Source organism: Sarcophilus harrisii, chromosome 4, assembly GCF_902635505.1.
Source record: "Sarcophilus harrisii chromosome 4, mSarHar1.11, whole genome shotgun sequence".
NCBI classification, from domain to species: Eukaryota; Metazoa; Chordata; class Mammalia; order Dasyuromorphia; family Dasyuridae; genus Sarcophilus; species Sarcophilus harrisii.
The window spans coordinates 113,755,538-113,781,683 of record NC_045429.1 but is presented as its reverse complement, the minus strand read 5'-3'; the positions used below and the strand labels follow the sequence as shown (position 1 = coordinate 113,781,683).

At 33.8% G+C, this 26,146-nt stretch overlaps 2 protein-coding genes across 7 annotated transcripts in view; one reads left to right on the top strand and one right to left on the bottom strand.

The window, feature by feature from the left end:
* The window catches only part of SPATA17 (spermatogenesis associated 17), a 252,730-nt gene extending 228,860 nt beyond the window's left edge, over positions 1-23,870 (bottom strand). The window contains exon 1 of the mRNA XM_003767712.2: positions 23,609-23,870. Coding sequence (XP_003767760.1) covers positions 23,609-23,676 — 68 coding nt within the window. The 5' untranslated portion in view covers positions 23,677-23,870. The remainder of the gene's footprint in view (positions 1-23,608) is intronic.
* GPATCH2 (G-patch domain containing 2) overlaps positions 1-26,146 on the top strand; it is a 436,123-nt gene that overhangs the window by 112,526 nt on the left and 297,451 nt on the right. Inside the window, exon 1 of one of the 6 annotated variants that reach the window (XM_031937381.1) lies at positions 23,988-24,183. The exons of 2 other annotated variants lie outside the window; for them this stretch is intronic. In XM_031937381.1, coding sequence (XP_031793241.1) covers positions 24,128-24,183 — 56 coding nt within the window. In that variant the 5' untranslated portion in view covers positions 23,988-24,127. Of the gene's footprint in view, positions 1-23,987; positions 24,184-24,211; positions 24,320-26,146 lie in introns of those variants that run through there. 3 more of the 6 variants (XM_031937377.1, XM_031937382.1, XM_031937379.1) reach the window with 3 other exon arrangements.

Sequence of the window (26,146 nt, the reverse complement as noted above, 5' to 3'; positions counted from 1 at the left end):
GATACTAATACCATAAATGAGAAAAGGATGATCAATGATTAATTGAAAATTGATATAAGATCAAGAAGGAAATCCCATAATTTAAATTCAACATGTCTGAAAATGAACTCATTTTTTCCCCCAACCTGCTATTTCTTCTGTACTTTTCTATTATTGTTAAATGTACCACCATCTTCCCTATCACCCAAAATGGCAATCTATGTTCATTCTCAATCCTTCATTCTCTCTTACCATCCAATCTTTTGCTAAGTTCTATAAATTTTGCCTTCATAGCATCTCACATATGTTATTTTCTCTCCTCTGACATTGCCACTACTCTGGTGCAGATTTTCTTCAACTCACACCTGGATTACTTCAATAACCTTTTAGTTGCTATCTAAGCCTCAAAACTCTTATCACAGTAGTCCATTATTCATTTAGTTGTTAAATTAATCTTTCTAAAGTGCAGGTCTGACCGTGTGACATAGCCCTCCTCTCCTCATTCAATAAAATCCAGTGATTCCCTATCTCCAAAAGCAACATAAACTAATCTATTTGGCACACAAATCATTTAAAACCTGTTCCTTCTTCCTTTCTATTCTTCTAGCACCTTACTCCCATATCCTCTGTGTTCCAATGACACTGTTTCCTTGCTGTTCCTTGTAGAAGATACTGTGACTCTATACTTTAGGCATTTTCACTGGCATTCTCCCAAATTGGGAATGTTCTCTTACTTTCTCCTAACTTACCTTGTTTCCTTAAAGTCTCAACTAAAAATCTTTCCTTCTACAAAAAGTTTTCTCAACCCCCCTTAGTGATAGTACCTTCTTTTGGGTTATTATTTTAAATTTAACCGTAAAGTATCTAATTGAGAGGTGGAAGTGATTGGTTGTTGGTTTTTCTTGGGAAGTTAAGTGGTACAGTGGATAGACTGATCAACCTGGTGTCAAATTCTTGGGTTCAAATTTGACCTCAGACATTCAATATCTGTGTTACTTTGAGTAAGTCACTTAATCCTGTTTGTTTCAGGATACATTGACACTTAAATGCTTGCTGACTTGACAAATTTAACTAGAGATATGGAAAATAAAAGTGCTTACAATGGGGTCTGAGGAGGATTAGTAGTAACTGGAGAGATAACTGCTTCTTAAAGGTGGTGATATTTGACTTTGGCTTAGTTTAAAGTATCAGTAAGAATTCAATAAGTAAAATGGTAATAAATGTGTGTGTGTCGGGGGAGTTAGCAGTATTTTAGTCACAGGAAACATGTAGAACAAAGATCTGAGACTGAGAATACAGTTCATATTTAAGTGGCAAAATACAATCAATTTTTATTGGATAATAGAGCTCATATGAGGATAACATGAGATAAGGCCAAAAGCAAATGGTGGTATGAAACTTTGGAGGAACTTCACTCCCAGTGGAGAAATTTGGATTTTATTCAGTAGACAATAGCCCTCTACCAAAAATATATGGGCAAAATGGTAATGCAGTCAGCTTTATTCATAGAAAAGATTCTTTTGGTGGAATTAAAAAGGATACTTTGGGATGGATTGGAAGCCAAGGTGGAATAATCTCTAAGGAGGCTACCAATAATTCAAATGGATGGGAGTAGAAATTTGTCTTAAGGGAAAAACTATTGGGAAAGATAGCTGGAGGTTGAAGTTAAAAAATATTATGGAGATAGATTCAGCAGTAGGTAAATGAATGGATATGAGAAGTAAGGAGGAAAGAAGTTTTCAAAGCTAATTGAAAATTCCAACTATTGGAAAACAAATGAATTATAGTGCTATAAGAGGAAAAAAACTAGTTAAATCATAAAGGAACACATCTAAGGAAAAAGACAATGAACTAGGTTGTGAATATATTGAATTTTTCAGGTAAGATCTCAATTTAAAGTTGAAAACCAAGATGTAGAGCTCCTAAGAGAGGTCCAACTTAGATATATAGTTTGGAAATCTGATGCAAAGATATGGTACTTAAAATATATGCTTAAATAAATAAATAAGGAGAGTAAAGAGAGTAAAGCATGGGAAAGCATCTTGGAGAATTCTCGCATTGAAAGGTTAGGAAGATGATGCAGTAAAGGAGATAAAGAAGGAACAATTATAAAGGTAGATGGAAACCATCCTCCTTCCAGGTAGATGGAAGTTATGCTGACTTTGAAGCTACAGGACAAATATCTGATTGCAGGAAATGATCAATAGATTAAAAACTGCAGACTTCAAGGATGAGGACTGAAAAAAGGTCACTGGATTTGGCAATTTGTGAAAGTCACTGGTAACCATAGATTTCAATAGGTTTATGCAGTAGAGGTATGAGTTTTATAAAGGATTAAGGACAGTATAGATAGGAAGGACACAAAATTATCAGTTGTAAACTTTTTCAAGAGGTTTAGTATATAGAATAAGAGATAGGTGGTATAGGAAAAAAAAAAAACTGTGATTAAAGAGACCACCATGTTATGGTCAAAAATGTCAAATGATGGAGAAAAATAAGAATATTAAATACAAAATACTAAGAATATTAAATTTGGCAATTAGGACCTGACCTTTAAGAGTAAATCGTTTCATCAGAGCAGTGATGGCAAAAGATACATTGCATTTTGTTTAAAGATGACTGACTGGGGAGGAACAATGTGAGCTGATTACCTTTGAGAACAGGAATTCTTAACATTTTGTCTCATGGATCCTTTTGGCAGTCTGGCAAAGACTAATACTGTGGCATTTTGTTCCCTATACTCAAAATGGACTGGGAATAATTTCAATTTCAATTAAGAAATTAGTGAAAATAAGGAAGCCATTTTTTATTATCCAAGTTCATGGACTCCACCAGGGTTGCCATGAATTCCAGGTTAAGAATTGTTGGGAACTGAATTGTAGGATCATGAGATACTGGTTGAGAGCTAAGAGGGATCTCAGAGGCTATTGAATCTAACCCCCTCAATTTTTAGAAGAGGAAACAAACCTAAGGGTAGTAGTGGTGGTGAGGATGTGCGAAGTGGTTTTCCCAAGTTAGCACAGATAGTAAGCATCAAAAGTGGAGTTTATTATATTCAGATCATTTTTCCTCAGATCAGTGCTATTTGGAAGCTAAAAGAAAAAAGAGAAAGAAAATGAGAGAGAGAAAAGCAGATAGAGTTACACAGAGAGAATTAGTGGCAACATTAAGAGTCAAAAAGTTTGAAAGAAAATTTTATTAATTATGGATTGGGATATGTTTGTAGTATATGAGCTATCAGTCACAGATGGGAAAATCATTAACAAAGCTCAAAGGTGGAAAAGATAAATTCACTTATCAGTATTCTCTATAATAAGGGAGATATCGTTCCATTAATTCAAAGAAGGGACATAAATAATCATTTCATTCTCTAAAGATGGTATAAGTTTAAGAGGCTTTTAAGAACAAACCTAATGGATTAGGCATGTTATAAGAGGTTTGTATTGAGGTTTAGAAAATATCACCTTATTCATGATACCTGAAAATGTACAATAACAATCTGTTGTAATGGGTTCCACTGTGATTTTCAACACTACTGTGCTACTTGTTCAACTTCATTGTGAATAATTTTTTTCTCCCTAAAATTTAACTGTATTACTTGCATTTTGTTCTAATTTTGTATGTCTTACATTACGGAATTTAAAATGAGGAATGCTATACTTTTTTTCTGATTGGACCTGTTATGGACGACTGTGGTATAGTAGATAAAAGGCTTAACTTTAAGCTATGAAGCCCAGGTTTCAAGCACTACATTTTTCATACATTGTCTTTAATGTCACCTTACTACTCAGTGTTCTAGGAAACTCCCTAAAATTATAAATTTCATATATATATATATTTCATATAAAAATATAAATTATAAATTTCAGAGAAAGTGATTGCTTATCTGCATGGCAAGAAAGAGTTTCCTCACCTGGGAGTTTCCCTCTTCCAGGAAATCATGATTCCAGACCCTCTTCCTTATCTCTGTTGATTTGCTCTAAGGAGCAGAATTACAACCAAAGGATATGTCACCTAGAGCGACATATCTAGGTTCAATTTCAGGAAAAAATAGTCCTCTCTCAAATATGTAGCTGTAGAAGCTACCTTCAGAGGTAGGAAATTTTCTCATCTCAGGTAATATTCAGACAGAAGTTAGATAAGCACTTGTATGCTGAGAGGTTAGTATAGAAAATCTCAAAGGTAATTTCTAACTCTGATTCTATGACTATAAGTAGACACATATTTTCCTACCAAGATGACAAATTATTATGTATTATATGGGAGAAATAGGAATTGCCAGAGTAAATGAAATACATAGATAACCTTAAAAACCTCATTTGAGCCAGTATAGTAGTTTTAACCTCTTTCCTACTCAAATTTCCACTATTGTCACAAATAAGTAACCACATTGCCAATTTTGAGTTTTATATCCATTTATCATGGCTGGTTGAAATGCAAAAGTTCAATGAAATGTCAAAGAACAGACCTTATTTTTATACAGTTTTTTTAATGTTAAGATGGTTTTATCATTTTTTTTTAAGCCTGAACCTGAAATTTCATTATGTAGAAGTTTCCTCTATCAATTACAGATCTGCAACTCCTCTTCAACCTTCAGTTTTAAAGAACTGTCTGGGGACACTTGTCCAGGGTCAGAATCAGTATATGAAAGAGGCAGGTCTTGATTTCAGGTATACCTAACTCTTAAGGCCCTCTTTTTATGCACTCTTCTATGTTACTTTTCTTCACTCTGGGTTTGAAAAGATAAACTGGGGCAATTGAATAAGTAAGCTATTTCATTTATTGAAGCTATTTCTGTCTCCAGAAATCTTGGATAACATAGAGGTGAGGTAAATAAAAATAAAATACAAGCACATCCATTACATTATTAAACTTCTCAAAGTAAAAGTAGGCATTAAAATAATTTGGTAGGTAAATTACTGCTAAATTATAACTTGTCTGCTGACACATGAATTTTATGAACATTTTTCATTTTTCTATTGCTTGAAAAATGTAGTTTCCAGATACTCAGGTTACCACTGGGATATTGAATACTCATACCAATATGTCATGAACTTCTACACTTTTTATGTTTTAAATGAAAAATGTGGGTAACACTTTATTTTAATGGTATATTAATTAGTGGTAAATTACAACGGAAATCCTATAACTGTGCATAAAATATGACATCTACATGAATACCAAATAAATTCATTATGATCAGTATTATCACAATGAATACTAAATGAATTAATAATGATGAAAGATCAAAAGAATTACCAGTGGTGCAATAAAACATGAAGAAAAAGCTGGAAGATTCTAGTCACTTAATCACCAACTAGAAATAAGTACTATAACCCACATAACACTGTATTTGTGAATGTGAATCTTTAACAGTCATAAATTCACTGAACATAAATATAATAAAAACACAGTTAAACTTATTCCCAGTAATATACACATACAACTATGTTCGTGTACTAATTCAGAACTGGAAATGAACTTCTGAACTCTCTAGAAAAATCCCCTCATTTTAGAGATGAGAAAACTAAAACCTAGTAAGTGGAAGTGACTTATAGCAAGGTTGGACAAATAAATAAAGAGTTAGGAATTTAACCCAAATTTTCTTTAACACAAGGTCATAAATATTATGATTCCATTGTTCAGAACACCTCTAAACTGTATGAACATTGACAGAAAAGGAATATTTAGTACCTAATCAATTTATGAATGTGTATTCACCATTTATAAACACATTTGAAGAACTGTACTTAGAAGTCAATTCTGTGTTTTTTAAAATAAGTTTAGCTTAGGCTAGGGTAAAAACAGCAGATAAAGAAGTAGAAGTTCTGGGACTGACATAGGCATACCCTGGTCATCAGCTTTCTCTGAACCATAGTTTACTCAAATGTAAAATGAAAATAATAATTATACAATCTACTTGACAGTGTTGTACTAAGGAAAGTGTTTTGCAAACTGTAAAATAATATAGAAATGTCAATTATTATTATTAGGGCTTAAACTTTAAATGCCCGAAAGATTTTGAAATTTCAATTTCCTTAAAATTGGAAACGACTAACCTATATTCTAAACTTTAAGAAATCCCATATTATAATTTTTTCACCTCATAATGAAAGAATCTCAGATTTGGATGAGATTTAAGAGGCCAATTATTTATAGTGAATTCTCCCTTTTGGTGGGGCAGGGAGAAGGGCCCAAGATCTTTCAGGTTCAGGTGATGCTAGCTCTTTCCACTTAACTCAATAACAGCAGATCTATTCCTCTTTTGATTCTCTTTTCCTCCAATGTAGTTTTTAAAATCTTCCCTTTTTTGGTCACTCAGCTTTCACCACCACAATCAGGCCGTTGTGATTCTTAACACATTAGAGATTATTTTTAATGACCATAAACGATTGCACATTTTTATTCTGTTGACTGCCTTTTCCACTGCATTCTATATAGTATTTCTTTTACACCTTAAAGTTTGTTGAAGTTTCTTGTATAAACATATTTTCTCTTCAAACAACTCCTTTGTCTTCATGATTAAATTTTTTTAAAAAGAATATCTTTACCTCTATAGTTCCTGAATTTCTTCATATAAGTATGTTATATGTGTGTATGTGTGTATTTATTTTACAGTCCTCCTTTTCTTACTTAACCTATTTCTTTTGCACAAAGTACACTTTCTTTCAGAGTCATATTCAATGCCCTGGGTAGCATCCCATCAAATATAGACAATATTTATATGGACTTTCATATATATGAAGGATATATTAGGATTTCTAGTATGTCCTGCTTTCCCTCAACAGTTTGTCTTACTTCTGTGCTACAGTCTGAAGCCATGAATTTTTCTTTAAAAATTTGTTGATTACTTTTTTGGAATTTTTCCCTTTTAAAGTCTAATTATCTCAATTATTCTTCCAATAGTTTACTGTTCTCTGTAGTATTTAACCAATGTAATAATATTAGCATCATACATTCTATTCAGGCAGTTCCAAAATTATCTTTATATACTTTCTGCCAAATGAGAATCTCATTCCTTTGTCATTCTCGCTAGTTGTTCCAGGGGAAAATTTCTGTATCATCTTGCTTTGGCTATCTTCCACTGTAGATTCATCATTCTTTTCACATCATTTCCACCTCAATAGTAAATCCAATGTCCTTTCCCTTGTCTTACAAACCCTTTACTTTGTCCATAAATTGTCTTTAAAAACAACTCAGTTCAAATTCATCAAGAGTTTTCCAGATACATTAGACAAAAAGACAAAAATAGTTTATAAAGTGTATATTGTTCAGTGGGAAAAACATGTAAATAGGTAAGTAAATACAAAAACTTGGCTAACAATAAGACATCACAAATCTAGTTCCTTTCCCCTTAACTTTTCCTTTTGTTGTTCTCCACCTTATAAGTTTATCTATTTTTAGTCCATCTCAAGGCAACAAACATTTATTAAATGTCTATTATAGGCTAGAGCTTGTGGTGAGTTCAAAGAATACAAAAAATGCAAAACAAAACAAAAATAGTCCTTGCTCTCAAAGAGCTCATACTTATATAAGACACACGATGAAAACCTCTACAAACAAAACACAACAGAGGATAGATTGAAGATATTTAATAGAGGAAAAGCACAGTTATTAAAAGGAATTCAAGAAAAATACTTATTTATTTTCATAGTATATATTTCTTTTTTTAATTTTATTTTTTATTATAGCTTTTTATATACAAAACATATTCATGGGTAAATTTTCAACACTGACACTTGCAAAATCTTCTGTTTTAACTTTTCCTCTCTTTCCCCCCACTCCCTGCCCTAGATGGCAGGTAGTCCCATACATATTAAATATGTTAAAGTATATGTTGAATACAATGTATGTATACATATTTATACAATTATCTAGTTGCACAGGAAAGATTGAATTTAGAAAGAAGGTAAAGATAACCTAAAAAGAAAAAAAACAAAAATGCAAGCAAACAGTCACAGAAAGAGTGGAAATGTTACATTGTGGTCCATACTCATTTCCCAGTGTTCTTTCTCTGAGTGTAGCTGGTTCTGTTCATTACAGATCAATTGGAACTGATTTGGATTCTCTCATTGAAGAAAGCCATGTCCATCAGAATTGATCATCATGTATTATTGTTGTTGAAGTGTATAATGATCTGATTCTGCTCATTTCATTTGGCATCAGTTCATGTATGTCTCTCCAAGCCTCTCTGTATTCATCCTGCTGGGTCATTTCTTATAGAACAATAATATTCCATAAAATTCATATACCACAATTTATTCAGCCATTCTCCAATTGGTGGGCATTGCTTCAATTTCCAATTTCTAGGCACTACAAAAAGGACTGCCACAAAAAATTTTTGCACATAAGGATCCTTTTCCCTTCTTTAATATCTCTTTGGAATACAAGCCCAGTAGTAACACTGCTGGATCAAAGGGTATGTACACTTTGATAACTTTTTGAATATAGTTCAAATTGCTCTCCAGAATGGTTGGATCCATTCACAACTCTACCAACAATGCATCAGTGTTTCAGTTTTCCCACATCCCTTCCAACATTCATCATTATCTTTTCCCGTCATCTTACCAATCTGACAGGTGTGTAGTGGTGTCTCAGAGTTGTTTTAATTTGCATTTCTCTGATCAACAATGATTTGAAACACCTTTTCATATGACTAAGAAATAGTTTCTATTTATTCATCTGAAAATTGTTCATATCATTTGACCATTTATCAATTGAAGAATGACTTGATTTCTTATAGAGTCAATTCTCTTATATATTTTGGAGATGAGGCCTTTATCAGAACCTTTAGCTGTAAAAATGTTTTCCCAGTTTATTGTTTCCCTTCTAATCCTGTTCTTATTAGTTTTATTTGTACAAAAGTTTTTTAACTTAATATAATCAAAATTTTCTGTTTTGTGATGAATAATGACCTCTAGTTCTTCTTTGGTCACAAATTCCTTCTTCCTTCACAGATCTAGGAGGTAAATAATTCTATGTTCTTCTAAATTTTTTATAATCTCATTCTTTATGTCTAGATCATGAACCCATTTTGATCTTATCTTAGTATATGGTGTTAAGTATGGGTCAATACCTAGTTTCTGCCATACTAATTTCCAATTTTCCAGCAATTTTTGTCAAACAGTGAATTCTTATCCCAAAAGTTGGAGTCTTTGGGTTTGTCAAACACTAGATTGCTATAGTTATTGACTATTTTGTCCTGTGGACCTAACCTATTCCACTGATTAACTAGTCTATTTCTTAGCCAGAACAAAATGGTTTTGGTGACCATTGCTTTATAATATAGTTTTAGATCTGATATAGCTAGGCTGCCTTCATTTGATTTTTTTTTTCATGAGTCCTCTTGAAATTCTTCACCTTTTGTTCTTCCAGATGAATTTTGTTACTTTTTCCTAGGTCACTAATAGTTTCTTTTGAGAGTCTGATTGGTTTAGTATTAAATAAATGGATTAGTTTAGGTAGTATTGTCATCTTTATTATATTTGCTTGGCCTATCCAGGAGCACTTCATATTTTTCCAATTGTTTAGATCTGACTTTATTTGTGTGGAAAGTATTTTGTTGTTTTGCTCATATAGTTCCTGACTTTCCCTTGGCAGATAGATTCTCAAATATTTTACACTATTGACAGTTATTTTAAGTGGAATTTCTCTTTGTATCTCTTGCTGTTGGATTTTGTTAGTGATGTATAAAAATGCTGATGGTTTATGTGGATTTATTTTGTATCCTACAACTTTGCTAAAGTTGTGGAGTATTTCTAATACTTTTTAGTAGAATCTCTGGGGCACTCTAAGTATACCATCATATCATCTGCAAAGAGAACCTCATTACCTACTCTAATTCCTTTAATTTCTTTTTCATTTCTTATTGGCAAAGCTAGCATTTCTAATACAATATTGAATAGTAATGGTGAAAATGGGCAATCTTGTTTCACTCCTGATTTTACTGGGAATGGTTCCAATTTATCACCATTACATATGATGTTTACTGATGGTCTTAAATAGATGTTATTGACTATTTTAGGGAAAAGTGCATTTATTCCTATACTCTCTAGTGTTTTTAATAGGAATGGGTGTTGGAGTTTATCAAATGCTTTTTCTGCATCTAATGAGATGATCATGTTTTTTGTTAATTTGGTTATTGATATAGTCAATTATGCTAATATTTTTCCTAATATTGAATCATCCCTGCATTCCTGGTATAAATCCTACTTGGTTGTGGTATATTATCCTGGAGATGATTTTCATAATCTTTTTGCTAAGATTTTATTTAATTTTTGCATCGACGTTCATTAGGAAAGATTGGTCTATAATTTTCTTTCTCTGTTTTCATCCTACCTGGTTTAGGTATCAGTACCATAAAAGAAATTTGGTAGGACTCCTTCATTTCCTATTTTTTTCAAATAGTTTATATAACATTGGACTTAATTGTTCTTTAAATGTTTAGTAGAATTTGCAGGTAAATTCATCTGGTCCTGGGGAATTATTTTTAGGGAATTGATTAATAACTTGTTCTATTTCTTTTTCTAAATTGGGACTATTTAACCAATTTAGTTCTTTCTCTGTTAATCTGGGCAACCTATATTTTTGAAAGTATTAATCCATTTCATAGAAGTTATCTAATTTATTGGCATAAAATTGGGCAAAGTAACTCCTAATTATTATTCTAATTTCCTCTTCATTAGTGGAAATTTCTCCCTTTTCATTCTTAAGACTAAAAATTTGATTTTCCTCTTTCCTTTTTCTAATCAAAATTACCAAGGGTTTATCTATTTTGTTGGTTTTTTCATAAAACCAACTCTTAGTTTTATTTATTAATTCAATAGTTTTTTTTTTTACTTTGAATTTTATTGATTTCTCCTTTTATTTTTAGAAGTTTAAGTTTAGTGTTTGATTAGGGGTTTTAAATTTGCTCTTTTTCTAGCTTTTTTAGTTGTAAGCCTAATTTATTGATTTTCTCTTTCTATATTTTATGCAAGTAAACCTCTATAGAGATAAAATTTCCCCTTATTATCGCCTTGGCTGCATCCCACACATTTTGTTATGATGTCTCATTATTGTCATTCTCTTTGGTGAAATTATTAATTGTATTAATGATTGTCTGTTGCACCCAATCATTCTTTAGGATGAGATTATTTTGTTTCCAATCACTTTTTGGTCTATTTTCTCCTGGCTTTTTATTGAATGTAATTTTTATTGCATTGTGGTCTGAGAAAGATGCATTTACTTCTTCTGACTTTATGCATTTGAATTTGAGGTGTTTATGTCCTAATACATGGTCAATTTTTGTATAGGTTCCCTGAACTGCTGAGAAGAAAGTATACTCCTTTCTGTCTCCATTCAGTTTTCTCCAAAGATCTATCATACCTAACTTTTCAAGTATTCTATTTACGTCTTTAACTTCTTTCTTATTTATTTTGTGGTTTGCTTTATCTAGTTCTGAGAGTGCAAGGTTGAGAACCTCCCACTATTATAGTTTGCTGTCTATTTCTTCTTCCAGCTCTCTTAACTTCTCCTTTAGGAATTTAAATGCTATACCACTTGGTGCATATATGTTTAATATTAATATTGCTTCATTATCTATGCTACCCTTTAGCAAGATACAGTGCCCTTCCTTATCTCTTTTAATTAGATCAACTTTTGATTTTGCTTGATCTGAGATCAGGATGGCTACCCCTGCTTTTTTGGCTTCACCTGAAGCATAATAGATTCTGCTCTAGCCTTTTACCTTTATTCTGTATATATCACCCTGCTTCAAGTTTGTTTCCTATAAACAACATTTTATAGGATTCTGGCTTTTAATCCAGTCTGCTATCCATCTCCGCTTTATGGGGGAGTTTACCCCATTCACATTTTGGTTAAAACTACTAATTCTGTATTTTCTGTCATCTTATTATCCCCAAATTATGCTTTTCTCTTTCTTTTCCCCCTTACTCCCCTCCCCACTATTAGATTTTTGAGCACCACTTGCCTCATGCAGCCCTACCTCTTTAGAATCCCTCCCTCCCCTTGAAGTCCCTCCCCTTTTCTTAAATGTTTTCCTTACTATTTCTGTATTCCCTTCTATTTACCCTAATCCTCCCCTTTTCTTCCCCCCCCCCCACACTTTTCAATGAGCTGGGACAAGTTTCTTATGTAAACCAAATAAGTATAATATTTTCTCTTTGAGTCAAATCTGATGAGAGTTAAGATTCACACTATGTTTCTCCCCCTCGCTCCATCCTCTCAGCTATAATAGGTTTCTTTTGCCTTTTCATGAGATGTAATTTCCCTTTTTTTACCTCCACTTTTCCCTTTTTCTGGTACAATTTCCTTTCTACCTCTAGTTCTTCTTCTTTTTTTTTTTTATAACAGTAAAACCAAATTATACATATATTCTTTATGTATACCCATAATAGAAATACAGTTCTCAAGAGTTCTTTTTACCTTTTTATGCTTCTATCAAGTCCTATATTTGGAGGTCAAACTTTTTGTTTACCTCTAGTTTTTTCATTAGGAATAAATGGAATTCACCTATTTCATTGAATGTCCATCTTCTTCCCTGGAAAAATGTTCATTTTGTCTAGGTAAGTTATTTTTGGCTGCATACCAAGTTCTTTTTGCCTTTTGGAATATCAGATTCTAGGCCCTTTGATCCTTTAATGTGAATGCTGAAAGATCCTGAGTGGTCTTTAAGGTAGCTCCTTGATATTTGAATTGTTTTATTTCTGGCTTCTTGTAGTATTTTTTCTTTGGTCTGATAGTTCTGGAATTTAGCCACAATATTTCTTGGAGTTTTGATTTTGGGATCTCTTTCAGTAGGAGATCGATGAATTCTTTCAATGTCTAGTTTGTCTTCTCTTTCTGTAACATCTGGGCAGTTCTCTTTGATGATTTTCTGAAAAACAGTGTCTAGGCTCTTTTTTCATCATGATTTTCAGGGAGTCCAATAGTCCTAGATCTATTTTCCAGGTCTCTTGTTTTCCCAAGTAGGGATTTAACACTTTTTTCTATTTTTTCTTTTTTCTTTTCTTTTTTTTTTTTTTTTTGCTTGACTGATTTTTGGTGTCTCCTCATTTCCATTTGTTCAAGTCTGATTTTTAATGAATTATTTTCATTTACTTTTTAAATTTTCTTTTTGTATTTGTCCATGAGTTGTTTTGTTCTATGGATTTTTTTTTCATTTTGCCAATTTTTTTTAAAGAATTATTTTCTTTTTCCAATTCATAAATTCTGTTTTCCTAGGAATTGTTTACCTTTTCCAATTCACAAATTCTGTTTTCCTTGGAGTTGTTTCTCTTTTCCAATTCTCAAATTTTGTTTTTCAGGGAGTTGATTTCTTTATCCACTCTATCTTTCAATGACTTTTCTTGACCCTCTTGCAAAGCTTTCCTTTCCTTTCCCCATTTTTCATCTAGCTCTCTTCTAAGATCCTTTTTAAATTTCTCCTATAAGAGCCTTGTGTGATGGGGACTAGATCATATCCACCTTTGGATCTAGAGACAAACTGTTTTTAGTTTTCTCAGGGTTTGAAGTCTGCTCTCTTTCCATATGGAAGCTATCAATAGTTTAGAGCATGCTTTGCCTTTTTGCTCATTTAAAAAAAAAAGAAAAGAAACCCCAAAACCTACAGTCTGCTTATCAGGGGCAATGGGGTATTTCCAAGCTTCTTCTACAGAAAATAGACAGTGGCAGTGAAGAGGCAGTAGGACAACACTCACTGGCTGTACTGGGACCTGAAATCATGTCCTGAAGTCAGCAGCAGAGGAAAGGAAGCTACTAGGGCTACTCTGGGACCAATTATTGTAGCTGCGACCATGCTGAGTCACTCCAGATGCTGGGTGGGTGTGACCAGGTCCTGAGAGGCTGTAGCATTTTGGGATTGTAGTCTTTACCCCTTGGGTTTATAGCTTCTCTGCTGATCTACTGGCTTACTTCCAGAGTAAAGTAGCTCACACTGTGGTAAATTTCTCCCCATAGATTTTCTGCCAGCAAAGACCACATCCTCCTCCCCTCTGGTCTGCTCAGCTGTGAGCTGTTCTCTTAGCTCTCACTGCCTATCTGCCTGAGTCTGTGCCTGACCTACTCCCATTCTGTCCCTGCCAGCAAGCAAAAACAGACCTTTTTTGGAGAATTTCGAGAATATCTTCTGTTGGTAGTGTGTTGTACTCCCAATATTTGTGATTTTTGGCAGTCAAGCACTAATTCCGAAGCTGAATATCATTAAAATAGATTGAGGGAAAAGGAGAGTTTAGGAAGATATGTGTGTCCTCTCTACCATCTCGGTTCTGCGTAGCTAGGATTTTAAAACAAGAAAACTAGGATATGGAAATGAGAATGGAAAAAAAAAGTCTGTATGAAGTACAGCCAGTAAAAATTTATTTGAGTAACAAAACACTTTTAATAAAAATAAAAATCTAAATAATTGGAGAAATAGTAATTGGACAATCAAGCACTAATTCCAAAGCTGAACATCATTAAAATAGATTGAGGGAAAAGGAGAGTTTAGGAAGATATGTGTGTCCTCTCCACCATCTTGGCTCTGCCTAACCAGGATTTTAAAACAAGAAAACTAGGATATGGAAATGAGAATGGAAAAAAGGCTGTATGGACAAAACAGTCAACAAATATAGCAACCTAGTCTTTGACAAACCCAAAGATCCCATCTTTTGGGATAAGAACTTACTGTTTGATAAAAATTGCTGGGAAAATTGGAAACTAATATGGCAGAAACTAGGCATTGATCCATACTTAACGCCGTACACCAAGATAAGGTCAAAATGGGTTCATGACCTAGGCATAAAGAATGAAATTATTAATAAATTAGAGGAACATAGGATAGTTTACCTCTCAGACCTGTGGAAGGGGAAGGTCTTTATGACCAAAGCAGAACTAGAGATCATTACTGATCACAAAATAGAAAATTTCGATTATACCAAACTGAAAAGTTTTTGTACAAACAAAACTAATGCAGACAAGATTAGAAGGGAAGCAATAAACTGGGAAAATATTTTTACAGTCAAAGGTTCTGATAAAGGCCTCATTTCCAAAATATATGAGAATTAACTCTAATTTATAAAAATCAAGCCATTCTCCAATTGAAAATGGTCAAAGGATATGAACAGACAATTTCTCAGATGAAGAAATTGAAACTATTTCTAGTCATATGAAAAGATGCTCCAAGTCATTATTAATCAGAGAAATGCAAATTAAGACAACTCTAAGATACCACTACACACCTGTCAGATTGGCTAAGATGACAGGAAAAATAATGATGATTGTTGGAGGGGATGCGGGAAAACTGGGACATTGATGCATTGTTGGTGGAGTTGTGAACGGATCCAACCATTTTGGAGAGTAGTTTGGAACTATGCTCAAAAAGTTATCAAACTGTGCATACCCTTTGATCCAGCAGTGTTACTACTGGGATTATATCCCAAAGAGATTATAAAGAAGGGCAAGGGACCTGTATGTGCACGAATGTTTGTGCAGCCCTTTTGTAGTGGCTAGAAACTGGAAACTGAATGGATGTCCATCAGTTGGAGAATGGCTGAATAAATTGTGGTATATGAAAATTATGGAATATTACTGTTCTGTAAGAAATGACCAACAGGATGATTTCAGAAAGGCCTGGAGAGACTTACATGAACTGATGCTGAGTGAAATGAGCAGGACCAGGAGATCATTATATACTTCAACAACAATACTAGATGATGACCAGTTCTGATGGATCAGGCCATCCTCAGCAACGAGATCAACCAAATCATTTCCAATGGAGCATTAATGAACTGAACTAGCTATGCCCAGAAAAATAACTCTGGGAGATGACTAAAAACCATTACATTAAATTCCCAATCCCTATATTTATGCACACATGCATTTTTGATTTCCTTCACAAGCTAATTGTACAATAATTCAGAGTCTGATTCTTTTTGTACAGCAAAATAATGTTTTGGTCATGTATACTTATTGTGTATCTAAGTTATATTTTAATATATTTAACATCTACTGGTCATCCTGCCATCTAGGGGAGGGGGTGGGGGGGGTAAAAGGTGAAAAATTGGAACAAGAGGTTTGGCAATTGTTAATGCTGTAAAGTTACCCATGCATATATCCTGTAAATAAAAGGCTATTAAATTAAAAAAAAAAAAAAAAGGCTGTATGAAGTACAGCCAGTAAAAATTATTTGAGTAACGAAACACTCTTAATAAAATAAAAATCTAAATAATTGGAGAAATTGTAATTGCTCATGGATAGGCTAAATCTATATAATAAAAAATGATTAACTGCCTAAATGAATTTACTTATTTATTGCTATACTAATAAAATTGTGAAATAAATTACTTTGCAGGGCTAGAAAAAAATAGCAAAATTGATCTAGAAAAAAGATCAAGAATGTCAAGGGAATCAATGAAACAAAAACATAAAGGAAGATGACTTAGCAGTATAAGATCTAAAATTATCCTGCAAATCAGTAATCATAAAAACAAGAAGATCCATTCTCAATGCAAAAAAAAAAAAAGTGCTTGATGCATGGAATATGTTAAGTACACAATATATATAAGTAAATACAGTAACATTGGCAAGAAATATTATAATGATAGTCAATCATGAACGACTTAATAATTGATCAATATAATAATTACAATAATTTTAAAGAACTTATTATACAAAACACTATCCACCTACAGATAAAAAACTAATGGACTCAGTATATAATGAAACCTATTTTCTTTCACCTTATTTTTTTCCTTCCTTCCTTGCTCCTTTTACAGAAATATGTTTTATATGGTTTCATATGTATAGTGGGCATCATATTACTTGCCTTCTCAATGGGTAGAGAAAAGGATAGAAGGAGAAAAATAATTTGAAACTGAAAATTTAAAAAACATATTTTTTTAAAAGTAGGAGCCAACAGAGCTAGAATATCATTATACACTTCAACAGCAATACTATATAATGATCAGTTCTGATGGACGTGGCTCTCTTCAACAATGAGAGGATCCAAATCAGTTCCACAGTTGATCTGTGATGAACAGAACCAGTTACACCCAGAGAAAGAACACTGGAAAATGAGTATGGACCACAACATAGCATTTCCACTCTTTCTTTTATTGTTTGCTTGCACTTTTGTTTTTTCTTCTCAGATTATTTTTACCTTCTTTTTAAATCCAATCTTTCTTGTGCAGCAAGATAACTATATAAATATGTATACATATATTGCATTTAACATATACTTTAACATATTTAACATGTATGGGACTACCTGCCATGTAGGAGAGGAGGGGATGAAGGGAAAGAGGGGAAAAGTTGAAACAGAGGTTTTTACAAGGGTCAGTGTTGAAAAATTACCCATGCACATGTTTTGTATATAAAAAGCTATAATAAAAAAAGAGAAAAAAATAAAAGTAGGAGCCAAGAGATGGAATGCCATATATCTTATCCTTCTATTTCGTTTTTCTTTTGGAAGATAGGTAGAATCATACATAAAACAGTGGATCAGGAATAAGGAAGACCCGAGTTTAACTCTGGTCTCAGACTCTTGGCAAGTAACTTCAGTTTCTTTACCTGTAAAATAAAAATAATAACACTTACCTTCTAGTGTTGTTCAAATAAAATAATAATTGCAAAGGGCATAGCATAATGCCTGGCACATAGTAAGTCCTATCAATATTAGCTAGTTATTACCATTCTTTCCTTCATATCTTTCTGTTTTCCAGTACATTCAGATCTTAACGCCTCTGTTCTTTTCTATCTTCAATTTGTCTTCTTTTCCTCTTTCAATTTCTCCTAAATATCCCTTCTTCAAATCTAATATCTACCTTTCTCAAACTTCCAAAGCTCTCAATCACTTTTATAACTCTCAACCACTATAAATATATAATTCTTTATTCCCCTTTAGCTCTTCTTCCATGTAAGCCAGACTTCTCAGTACCTCAATTACTTCTCATTCTAAAACCAAAGATTCTTTATATGTATTTCAAGTGGAAATAATTTTAAAAGTGTAAATTTAAAATGTATAGAATTACAGAATCTAGGTTTGAATGAATCATAGAGGTCTTCTATCTAAAATCATAACTGAATTCTCTTTCGTACAGACCTAATAAGTGTCTTAATGAGGGGGATCTATTAATTTATCCTCATAAAACTAATGCCATTTTTTGATAGCTCTAGCTTTTTTCCTCTTATATCAAGCCTAAAGCAAAATACCTACCTCTTTCATACAGTTTTTATTCCCTTTTGGGTCAATCAGAACAAGTCTAATCTTCCCCCCACATAATAGGCTTTCAAATGCATTTGATAGACTCCTCTTTTCTTAGTTAAATATCTCCAATATTTATAACCTAGCCTTCCATGATAGTCTCCAGGTTCTGTGCTATCTTGGTTGCTTTCTACTACATGCATTCCTATTTGTCAATTTCCTTCTAAAAATATAGTGCTCATAATCTAGAGTGGATAGGGTATGGATAAGGAGCCCTGAATCTCCATTGGACAGGCAATCCCAAGAGTTCCAGGAAAAGCAGTGTCTTCCAGACCATAAACCGTATTTTCAGCCCCGTTCTCATTGCTATTGATTAGATAACAGAAAACATTTCTGTAAGTGCTGCAACCATAGTTTCCTCGGCAGTCATAGTCTGATTTTTGCTATATCATAACGTCTTTGGGGCCTTTATGTCTAACTTGAAATTTAAATCTCCTGTTTGTATTGTCTTCTATTAAAATGTGAAATTACTCTTCTTAATTTTCAATTTGCATTCCCAATATACCAGTAAGTGCTTAAGATACTTTTTCAATGAACACAATACTTCAGAATGGGTCTGAAGGATATTACTACTTTAAATGCATTAGCTTTAAGGATTGCCATATCATACTCATATTGTTGGTTATATTGGCCTTTATTGTTGGCTGAAATTCCAGATTTTTTTTCACACACTATTTGTCTAGCTATATTTTTACCATCTTGTGGCAATGATACATTTTGAAAATAGTAATACGGTCTATTCACCATTCCAAACTATCTACACCTCTGATCAGAAAAAAGAATAGTCAACAAGTCTTTAATAAAGCAAAGCAAAATGAAACAAAACAAAAACCCAGTAATTATTAGTGCAATAATAAAAATAGAGTCTATGTTTCATGTTCTAAAGAGTTAAATAGAAGCAGTAAGGTTCTGATTTCTTAATTACATATAATGTAAGTACAACTGAGGCTTATGAAGTCTTTATAAGTAGCACTTTTAGAAATTGATTGTGTAATCATAACTTTCTTGTTGCTATCATAATTAAAATTATTTTTACACAATGTGTTACATAATTATTAAAATATACTTTGCAAAAATATTCTTGAATCTACTTTACCAAATAATTGAAAAATCTATGATCACATTAACATGCATGTTCCCTCAAAGATAAAGATGATGATGATGATGATGACGACATTTATATTGTGCATTAAGTTTTGCAAAGCACCTTAAAAATATTATGCCGTTTTATTCCCCCCTCCCAAAACCCTATGATATTCCCAATTTTTAGAATCAAGGAAACTGAGATTATCAAGTAAAATGGGTTTTGCCTGGGGTCATGGAGCCAATAAATGTCTCAGAAAGGTTTTGAACTTCCTAAGTCTAATACTTTATTCTAAATTTGCCAAAAGCAATAAAAATAAATAAAGAACTAGGAGTTACCTTTCTGTGATGAACCAGAATTAAATAATAGAACTATTAATATTTATTTATTTTGGTATAACTCAGATTAGCATATGATATTTTTGGAGATTTTAGTAAAGGGAATTCTAAGAAAATACAGGCATTAGTTATGAGGCAAGAATGAATGGGAAGTATATTTAGGATCTCAATCTATATTATGAAGATAATATTATCAAAGAGACAATCTTCAAAAACATTTGGTAGTGATTAAAAATTAAAAATAGGTTAATCAAGGAAAAATTAGAAATATATAAACTCAATGATATAGTATTTGGTAAACCCAAAATTATAAATTACTCAACCTAGAAAAAAACACTCTGACAGAAAGTGCTGTCTGTCAGAAATTTGGTTTAGATCTACATTTATATCATATTTCACAATAAATTAAAAAAAGGACATGGCCTAAATATTAGAGAGACCATATCATAAAACTGAAGAAGAAAACATAAATCTTTTGTTGATATGGGTAGATGAGTTCTTTATCAAAAAAGGGATAGAAGCAATTAAAAATAATAAAAATGATCATTTACTTTATGTTTAATTGAAAAGCTTTCACATGAGCAACATTAATGCATTTAGGATAAGAAGAGATTAAGACCAATGAGAAAACATTATTGCATTATATTTATCTAAAATTTGTAGTGCTTACTATGTGCTGAGCACTAGGCTAAACACTTACAAATATTACCTCATTTGATCCTCAGAGCAATTCAGGGTGATGTTATTGTCTCTATTTTACAGATGAGGAAACTGAGGCAAATAGAGGTTAAGAGACTTGTCCAGAGTCACAGAGCTAGTAAGTGTCTAGGATTAGATTTTATCTCAAATCTTCCTGATTTCAGTGCAGCACTTTATCCACTGTGCCACCTAGCTTCTATTTTGTATATTATTATCATAATAAATAATTTATTAATGATATATAACATATATAAAATTATGTAAAGTTGAAAGCCATTATTCAAGAGGTAACTGTTCAGAGGCAATAAGGAATTACAACTTAATAATAACAAAATAAAAAATGCTCCAAATTATTAATAAGTACAATTAGAATCAAAACAATCCCATGGCTTCTCCTCAAAATTAGTAAAGTGAAAAAAGGTAACAAAAGAAGAAGGCAGTATTGGAGATATTGTGGAAAAATAAACACATTAATAGATTTTGTTGCTGTTGAAATCTGAATAGGACTAGCCACTTGGGAAAACATTCTGGAATTCTGGTTAGAAAATAACTATATCCTTTAACTCAAGAGATTCTATTGTTAAGCATATAGCACAAAGAGATCAATGATAAAAAAGGCCCTATGAATATTAAAATTTTCATAAAAGAACTTTTATGGTAACAATGGATCCTTAGCAGCCATTAGTGGGAGAGAGAGTATTATTCAGTAAAAGTAAGAGGAAGAAAAATGTAGTGCTGGCTAAATCCCTGACAAAGCTTTCAGATTTGCAAACACAAGAGAGGTAAGCTGTCTTTCCAAGGATGTATCCAGGATGTGACAAAGAACCTTGCAAGATGTATCAAACCAGATGAATACAAGTCATATCTGATGATAAACAAGAGCACAGATTATGTGTGCAGAAAAAACATCTAGAAAGCATTGCTAATATAAATTATTGGATAAAAAACTAGAGATGGTAAGGTAAAGCAACAACCATTCCTATTAATGCTTCTATTGAAGACAAGGGAATTAGAAAAGAAAGATAAGCCTGAAAATTAACAGATGGCTATGAAAATGGTGTTTAGTACAGGTATTCAAATTTGTGACCCAAGTTTAGAATACAGAAATGGCAGTCTCCAGATCAAGGATGAAATGTATCTACCAAGAATGTATTTGGCTGGTCTTGCAAATCTAATCAAAAGTCTTGCTTTAAATAAGAAGGCAAAGGGAGGCAGGAAACTGTTAAGATAGAACTAGCTATAATGTAGCAAGAAGAAAGGCAGGAGGGATACCTAGAATTGAAAGAGACAACAATTTGAGAAAAGTATCCAATGCTAAAGCCCTTAGCTTCAAATGCTTATATACCGATATACAGTGAATGAATAAGTAAAGCAAAAGAAAAATACTAGTGCAAAGACAAATTTGACATGAATAGGTATCATTGGAATTAAAATGTGTCATTTAAAGAGCAATATACAGTATGATGGTTCTGTATATTCTGTATATGTGACCAATTGCGAATTACATTGGAGAAACAGTGTAAAAGATACTATCATAGAGAAATGTATGACTGGAAAAGAATGAAAACTGGTTATGTAAGCAAATAGGAATAATCAATGGACAGAATGAATACTCCATTGCTAAGCATGTAATGTCACAGAATCTAAAGGAAAACATCAGCACTTGGGATGGACCAGTTGAGAAAGACAGGAAGGTATAAATCAAGAATTAAACAAGATTTTAAAAAAACGGTAAATGAGTTGCAATCTGTATTCTTGAAGGGAGTATTTATATTGAAAATATGGATCTGAAAGAGTATTACTTATTCAAAATGAATAAGAAAGATAAAAAGTTAAAGATAAATATCACTGTTAAAATACATATTGACATTATAAAATTCAGGAAACAATGGGAAGAAATAAGAAGCTTGAGGAAAAGGAAATGAATAACGATCATGGGTATTTTGAAAATCTCATCAGGAAAAGGGAAAGAGGGAGTAAAGAACATCAGAAAGTAATGGACTTAGAATCAAGACATCTGCGATTTCCAAGAGGTTTCCAAGCATATGTGGTCCAACCCTCTCATTTTACAGATAAGAAACCTGATACCAATGAGATTCTTTGACTTGAAGAAACTCATATGGTTGCTAAGTAATAGATCAAGAATTTGAATTAAGTCCTTCAATTCCAAACCTACTGATTTTCTTACTGGATTTAAGTCTTGGCTTCAAATTTTAATAGTTTTGCAATCATGGGCAAACTAACTTTTCTGAATCTGTTTTCTCATTTAAAAAAAATGAGGATAATATTATACTATTTACCTCACAACATTGTGAATCAAATGGTACATAAAATGCCAAGTTCTGTAAATATATTGAAGTTTTCAATCTACTACAATGGACATAATTGCTTGTCATAAATACTAAATTATTAAATTTACTGATGTTTACAATAGTTCTATTTTTGGCTCTCAATTCCCATCACTGGTATTCATTTAAAGGAGGCACCATATTAAATACATCTAAATGATATAGTCTGAGGAATTCATTAAGATATCACCTGCCCCTCAAAATATCCCCCCAATTTGCAAGGGGTTCATGCTTTTAAAAAATATATCTGGCCTAAATTTTATTTAATTAAAATCAATTCTTTTGATTACACAACAAAGGCAGAGTATTTGCCTTCTCCCTAACAATTAAAATGGATATTAATTGTGAGGAAGGAACTGAGGGTTTTGAGGTAGTGCCCTTCCATGAACAACTTCTGTAGCTATCTCTACTGATAAAATTGGCTTTGTTGAATTCACATTGAAAAGCATAAAGGGATTGTCTTGAATTTCCATTACCTTCTTTCCCTGGAAACAGACTAAGAAATAGACCAGCAAATTCCAATCAGTATATCCTATTAGTAATAGGCTAGTCCAGAATTGCTAAGGATCTCTGAGGTCCAGGAAGGGTAAACCCCAGGCTACAAAGGTACCAGAAATGAGTAGTTGGAGCTTGTAAAAGATTTCATGAACATGGGGGTGCTGATGAGACAGAAGACAAAACACAATTTTGCTTGCAAAGACCCTTATTTAAAGGGTACACATGTGGTTCAGGGTCTTCCAGACACCAGCCTCTTCCCTTAAACTTACTTAAAGTTAGAAAGACTCCATGAGCTCAGAAGGCATGAGGCATGAGGGGGCAGGATTCGATCATAGTTACTGCTTTTAGGGCATGGGTGGCAGGAAGCTCCAACATGTGTTTCGAGACCTGCTAGCTAAATTTCTCGTTGGTGCCTTCTTACCTGTTCCTATAGTAGTATTGGCTTTCAATGAACGGGAGCCGATTTTGAAGAGTGACTAGAGTAGCCATGGCCTTCCCCGCCCCCTTGGCGCCCAACTGGTGTTACTCTCTGTCCCCATGGCAACCGGGTCATACCATGTTCTTCCTTCAAGAAGGGCGTGCTCCTTTACCCATCTTCCTTTTTTTCTCAGGCTTTATGGGCCAAAGAGACGGCCTTTGGGATCAAAGAATTGCTCTTATTTAATCCCTCAGTATGTCTAGCTCCATAACAGCCGGGGAAGATTTTAGGGACGTTTGACCCAGCGGGTGTCCGGGGTGAGGGTAGGGGGGAATTCTATTTAGTCTCGCCCGGCTTCCGTTTTCCGCTAGCCCGCTGCTTCCGGAGTTCCCTCTCAAAATGCTAAGCCGAGAGCGAGCAGTCCCTTCGGGTACCGGAGCTGGAGCCCGAGTCGCGGCCAGAGCCGGAGCCGAAGCCTCCCCTCGGGCCTGAGCCTCGGGGCCCGGTTCCCGGGTGTCGTTAATGTTCGGGGCGGCCTGGAGCCAACCGATCGGAGCTCGAGCCACGGCGAACCGCTGGTGAGGCTGGCGGGCCCGGGGACAGGGTAGAGGCAGAGCGAGTACTGGAGGGACAGACGGTGACCGGAGGCCGCGGAGGGAAGGCAGGGAAGGGAGCGTCCAGGTGGGAGTGACAGGGTTCTGCAGGTGATGCCCGGTGAGGAGGAGGCTGAATCGTCCGAAGACTTTGACCTTTTGGTTTCCCTTTCCCCTCCTGAGGTGGAAAGAAGTTTGAGGAAGATGAGACCTGCTTGGAGGAGGGCACGGGGACGAGCAGGACGCTCTTGAACACCAAGCGATGCTTGTTGATTGAGTTACATATTTGAGGGATTTGAGGACAAGTCTTGGAAAGGTGTTCATGTATCTGCTATTGACAAGAGTGGGGACAGAGACTTGTGTTTTTGAATCCCTTACCGCAACCCCCTTGTCTCACTCCCCCGAGTTAAATAACATTAAGTACTAAATCCTCCTAGGATCAAAGAAGTATGAATCTAGAAGGAACTTTAGAGATATATCGCTTTTGAGACTATTAGTAAGCATTTATTTAGTGTTTACTTGTGTGTGTCTGTGTGTATTAGCCGTTGTAAGCCCTGTGAGAGAAGGAAAAAAAATATATAAATAAGAAAGTGGTCCCTGCCTCTCCTTCTGATAAATGGGAGAGACAACGTGTAAATAACTCCGTTCACAGTCAGTTAATAAACATTTATTAAACTCCTGCTGTGTGCCGAGCACTGTGCTAAGTATTGGGGATACAAAAAAGAGCCCTTGAGCTTACATTCTAATAGAGGAAACAACAACTTAATAAATGTGTTCACACAATCACTCAATAAACATTTATCAAACACCATCTCCTTGTAGGACTTGTACTAATTCTGGGGGTACAAAAAGAGGCAAAAAACCTATCTTTGCCCTTGAGCTTGCAGTTTAGTGGGTAGACAACATATAAACAACATGTAAACTGAATGAAAACAATTATTCACAAAGTTGATAAACATTTATTAAATATTTGCTGAGCTGAAAGCTGAGGATAGAATAAGAGGCTAAAGACAGTCCCTGCCCTCTAGGAGCATACATTCCTTTACATTAGCCATTGTGCCACCTAGCTGCCTAAAATAAAAAATATCTACAGAACTGGCGCTCAATGAATTCACTAAGTGAGAGTTAAAGACCTTGGGCCTTGGCAAGCTCCTTAGTGTCACAGCCACTAGAACTATGTTCGTAACTAGAACAAGTCTCTTTTCTCCCATTCCAGTGCCTTTCTTCCTATGCATTGTTGCCTCTTAGTATAATTTAAGAATTTGAGTTCCAGGATCTTAAAGAGAGCCTCAGTAGCAGAAAATGATACAATAGAAATGAAAGGTAAATACATTAGATAATCCGTTCTTTGCTTCCAGATGATCTCTTTTTACTTATCTAGCATGATCCTTAGGCCAAGCCTTTCATTTCTTTGATCTTCAGTTAATTTTATCTATAAAATTAAAATTTGAGCCCCTCTAAATGGAATCATTCAGAGATAGATATAAACCTTATTTTATAGAAAAGGAAGCAAACTCCTAAAGATTAAAAAAAACTTGCATGAAGTTTTATGGTGCATTCAAATTGTGTAGGTAGGAGTAAAATCCAGATATGATTTTTCCAGTCCTGAACTCCAGTTGTCAGAACTCCTGCACATGGTTTCTTTGTATTAAAAAATAAAACAAGTTCTTAGTTGTTAATATAATGTATATTTAAAGTTGGAAAGGACATTAGAGGTCATCAGTTCATCCCACTTCATTGTACATATAAGTAAGTTGAAGCTCAGAAAAGTTAAATGACTTCTTTGCTGAAAATCACTCGTCGTACCTGGGTTTGAACCTAGAATCTCACACTTGAAAGCCATCTACCAATGTGTGGGTTAGTAAGCCAATATCATTTTGCTTTGCACTCAGAATCTGAGTTAGAACTATAGATTTGAAAAATATTTATTAAATATTTATTTTGTGCT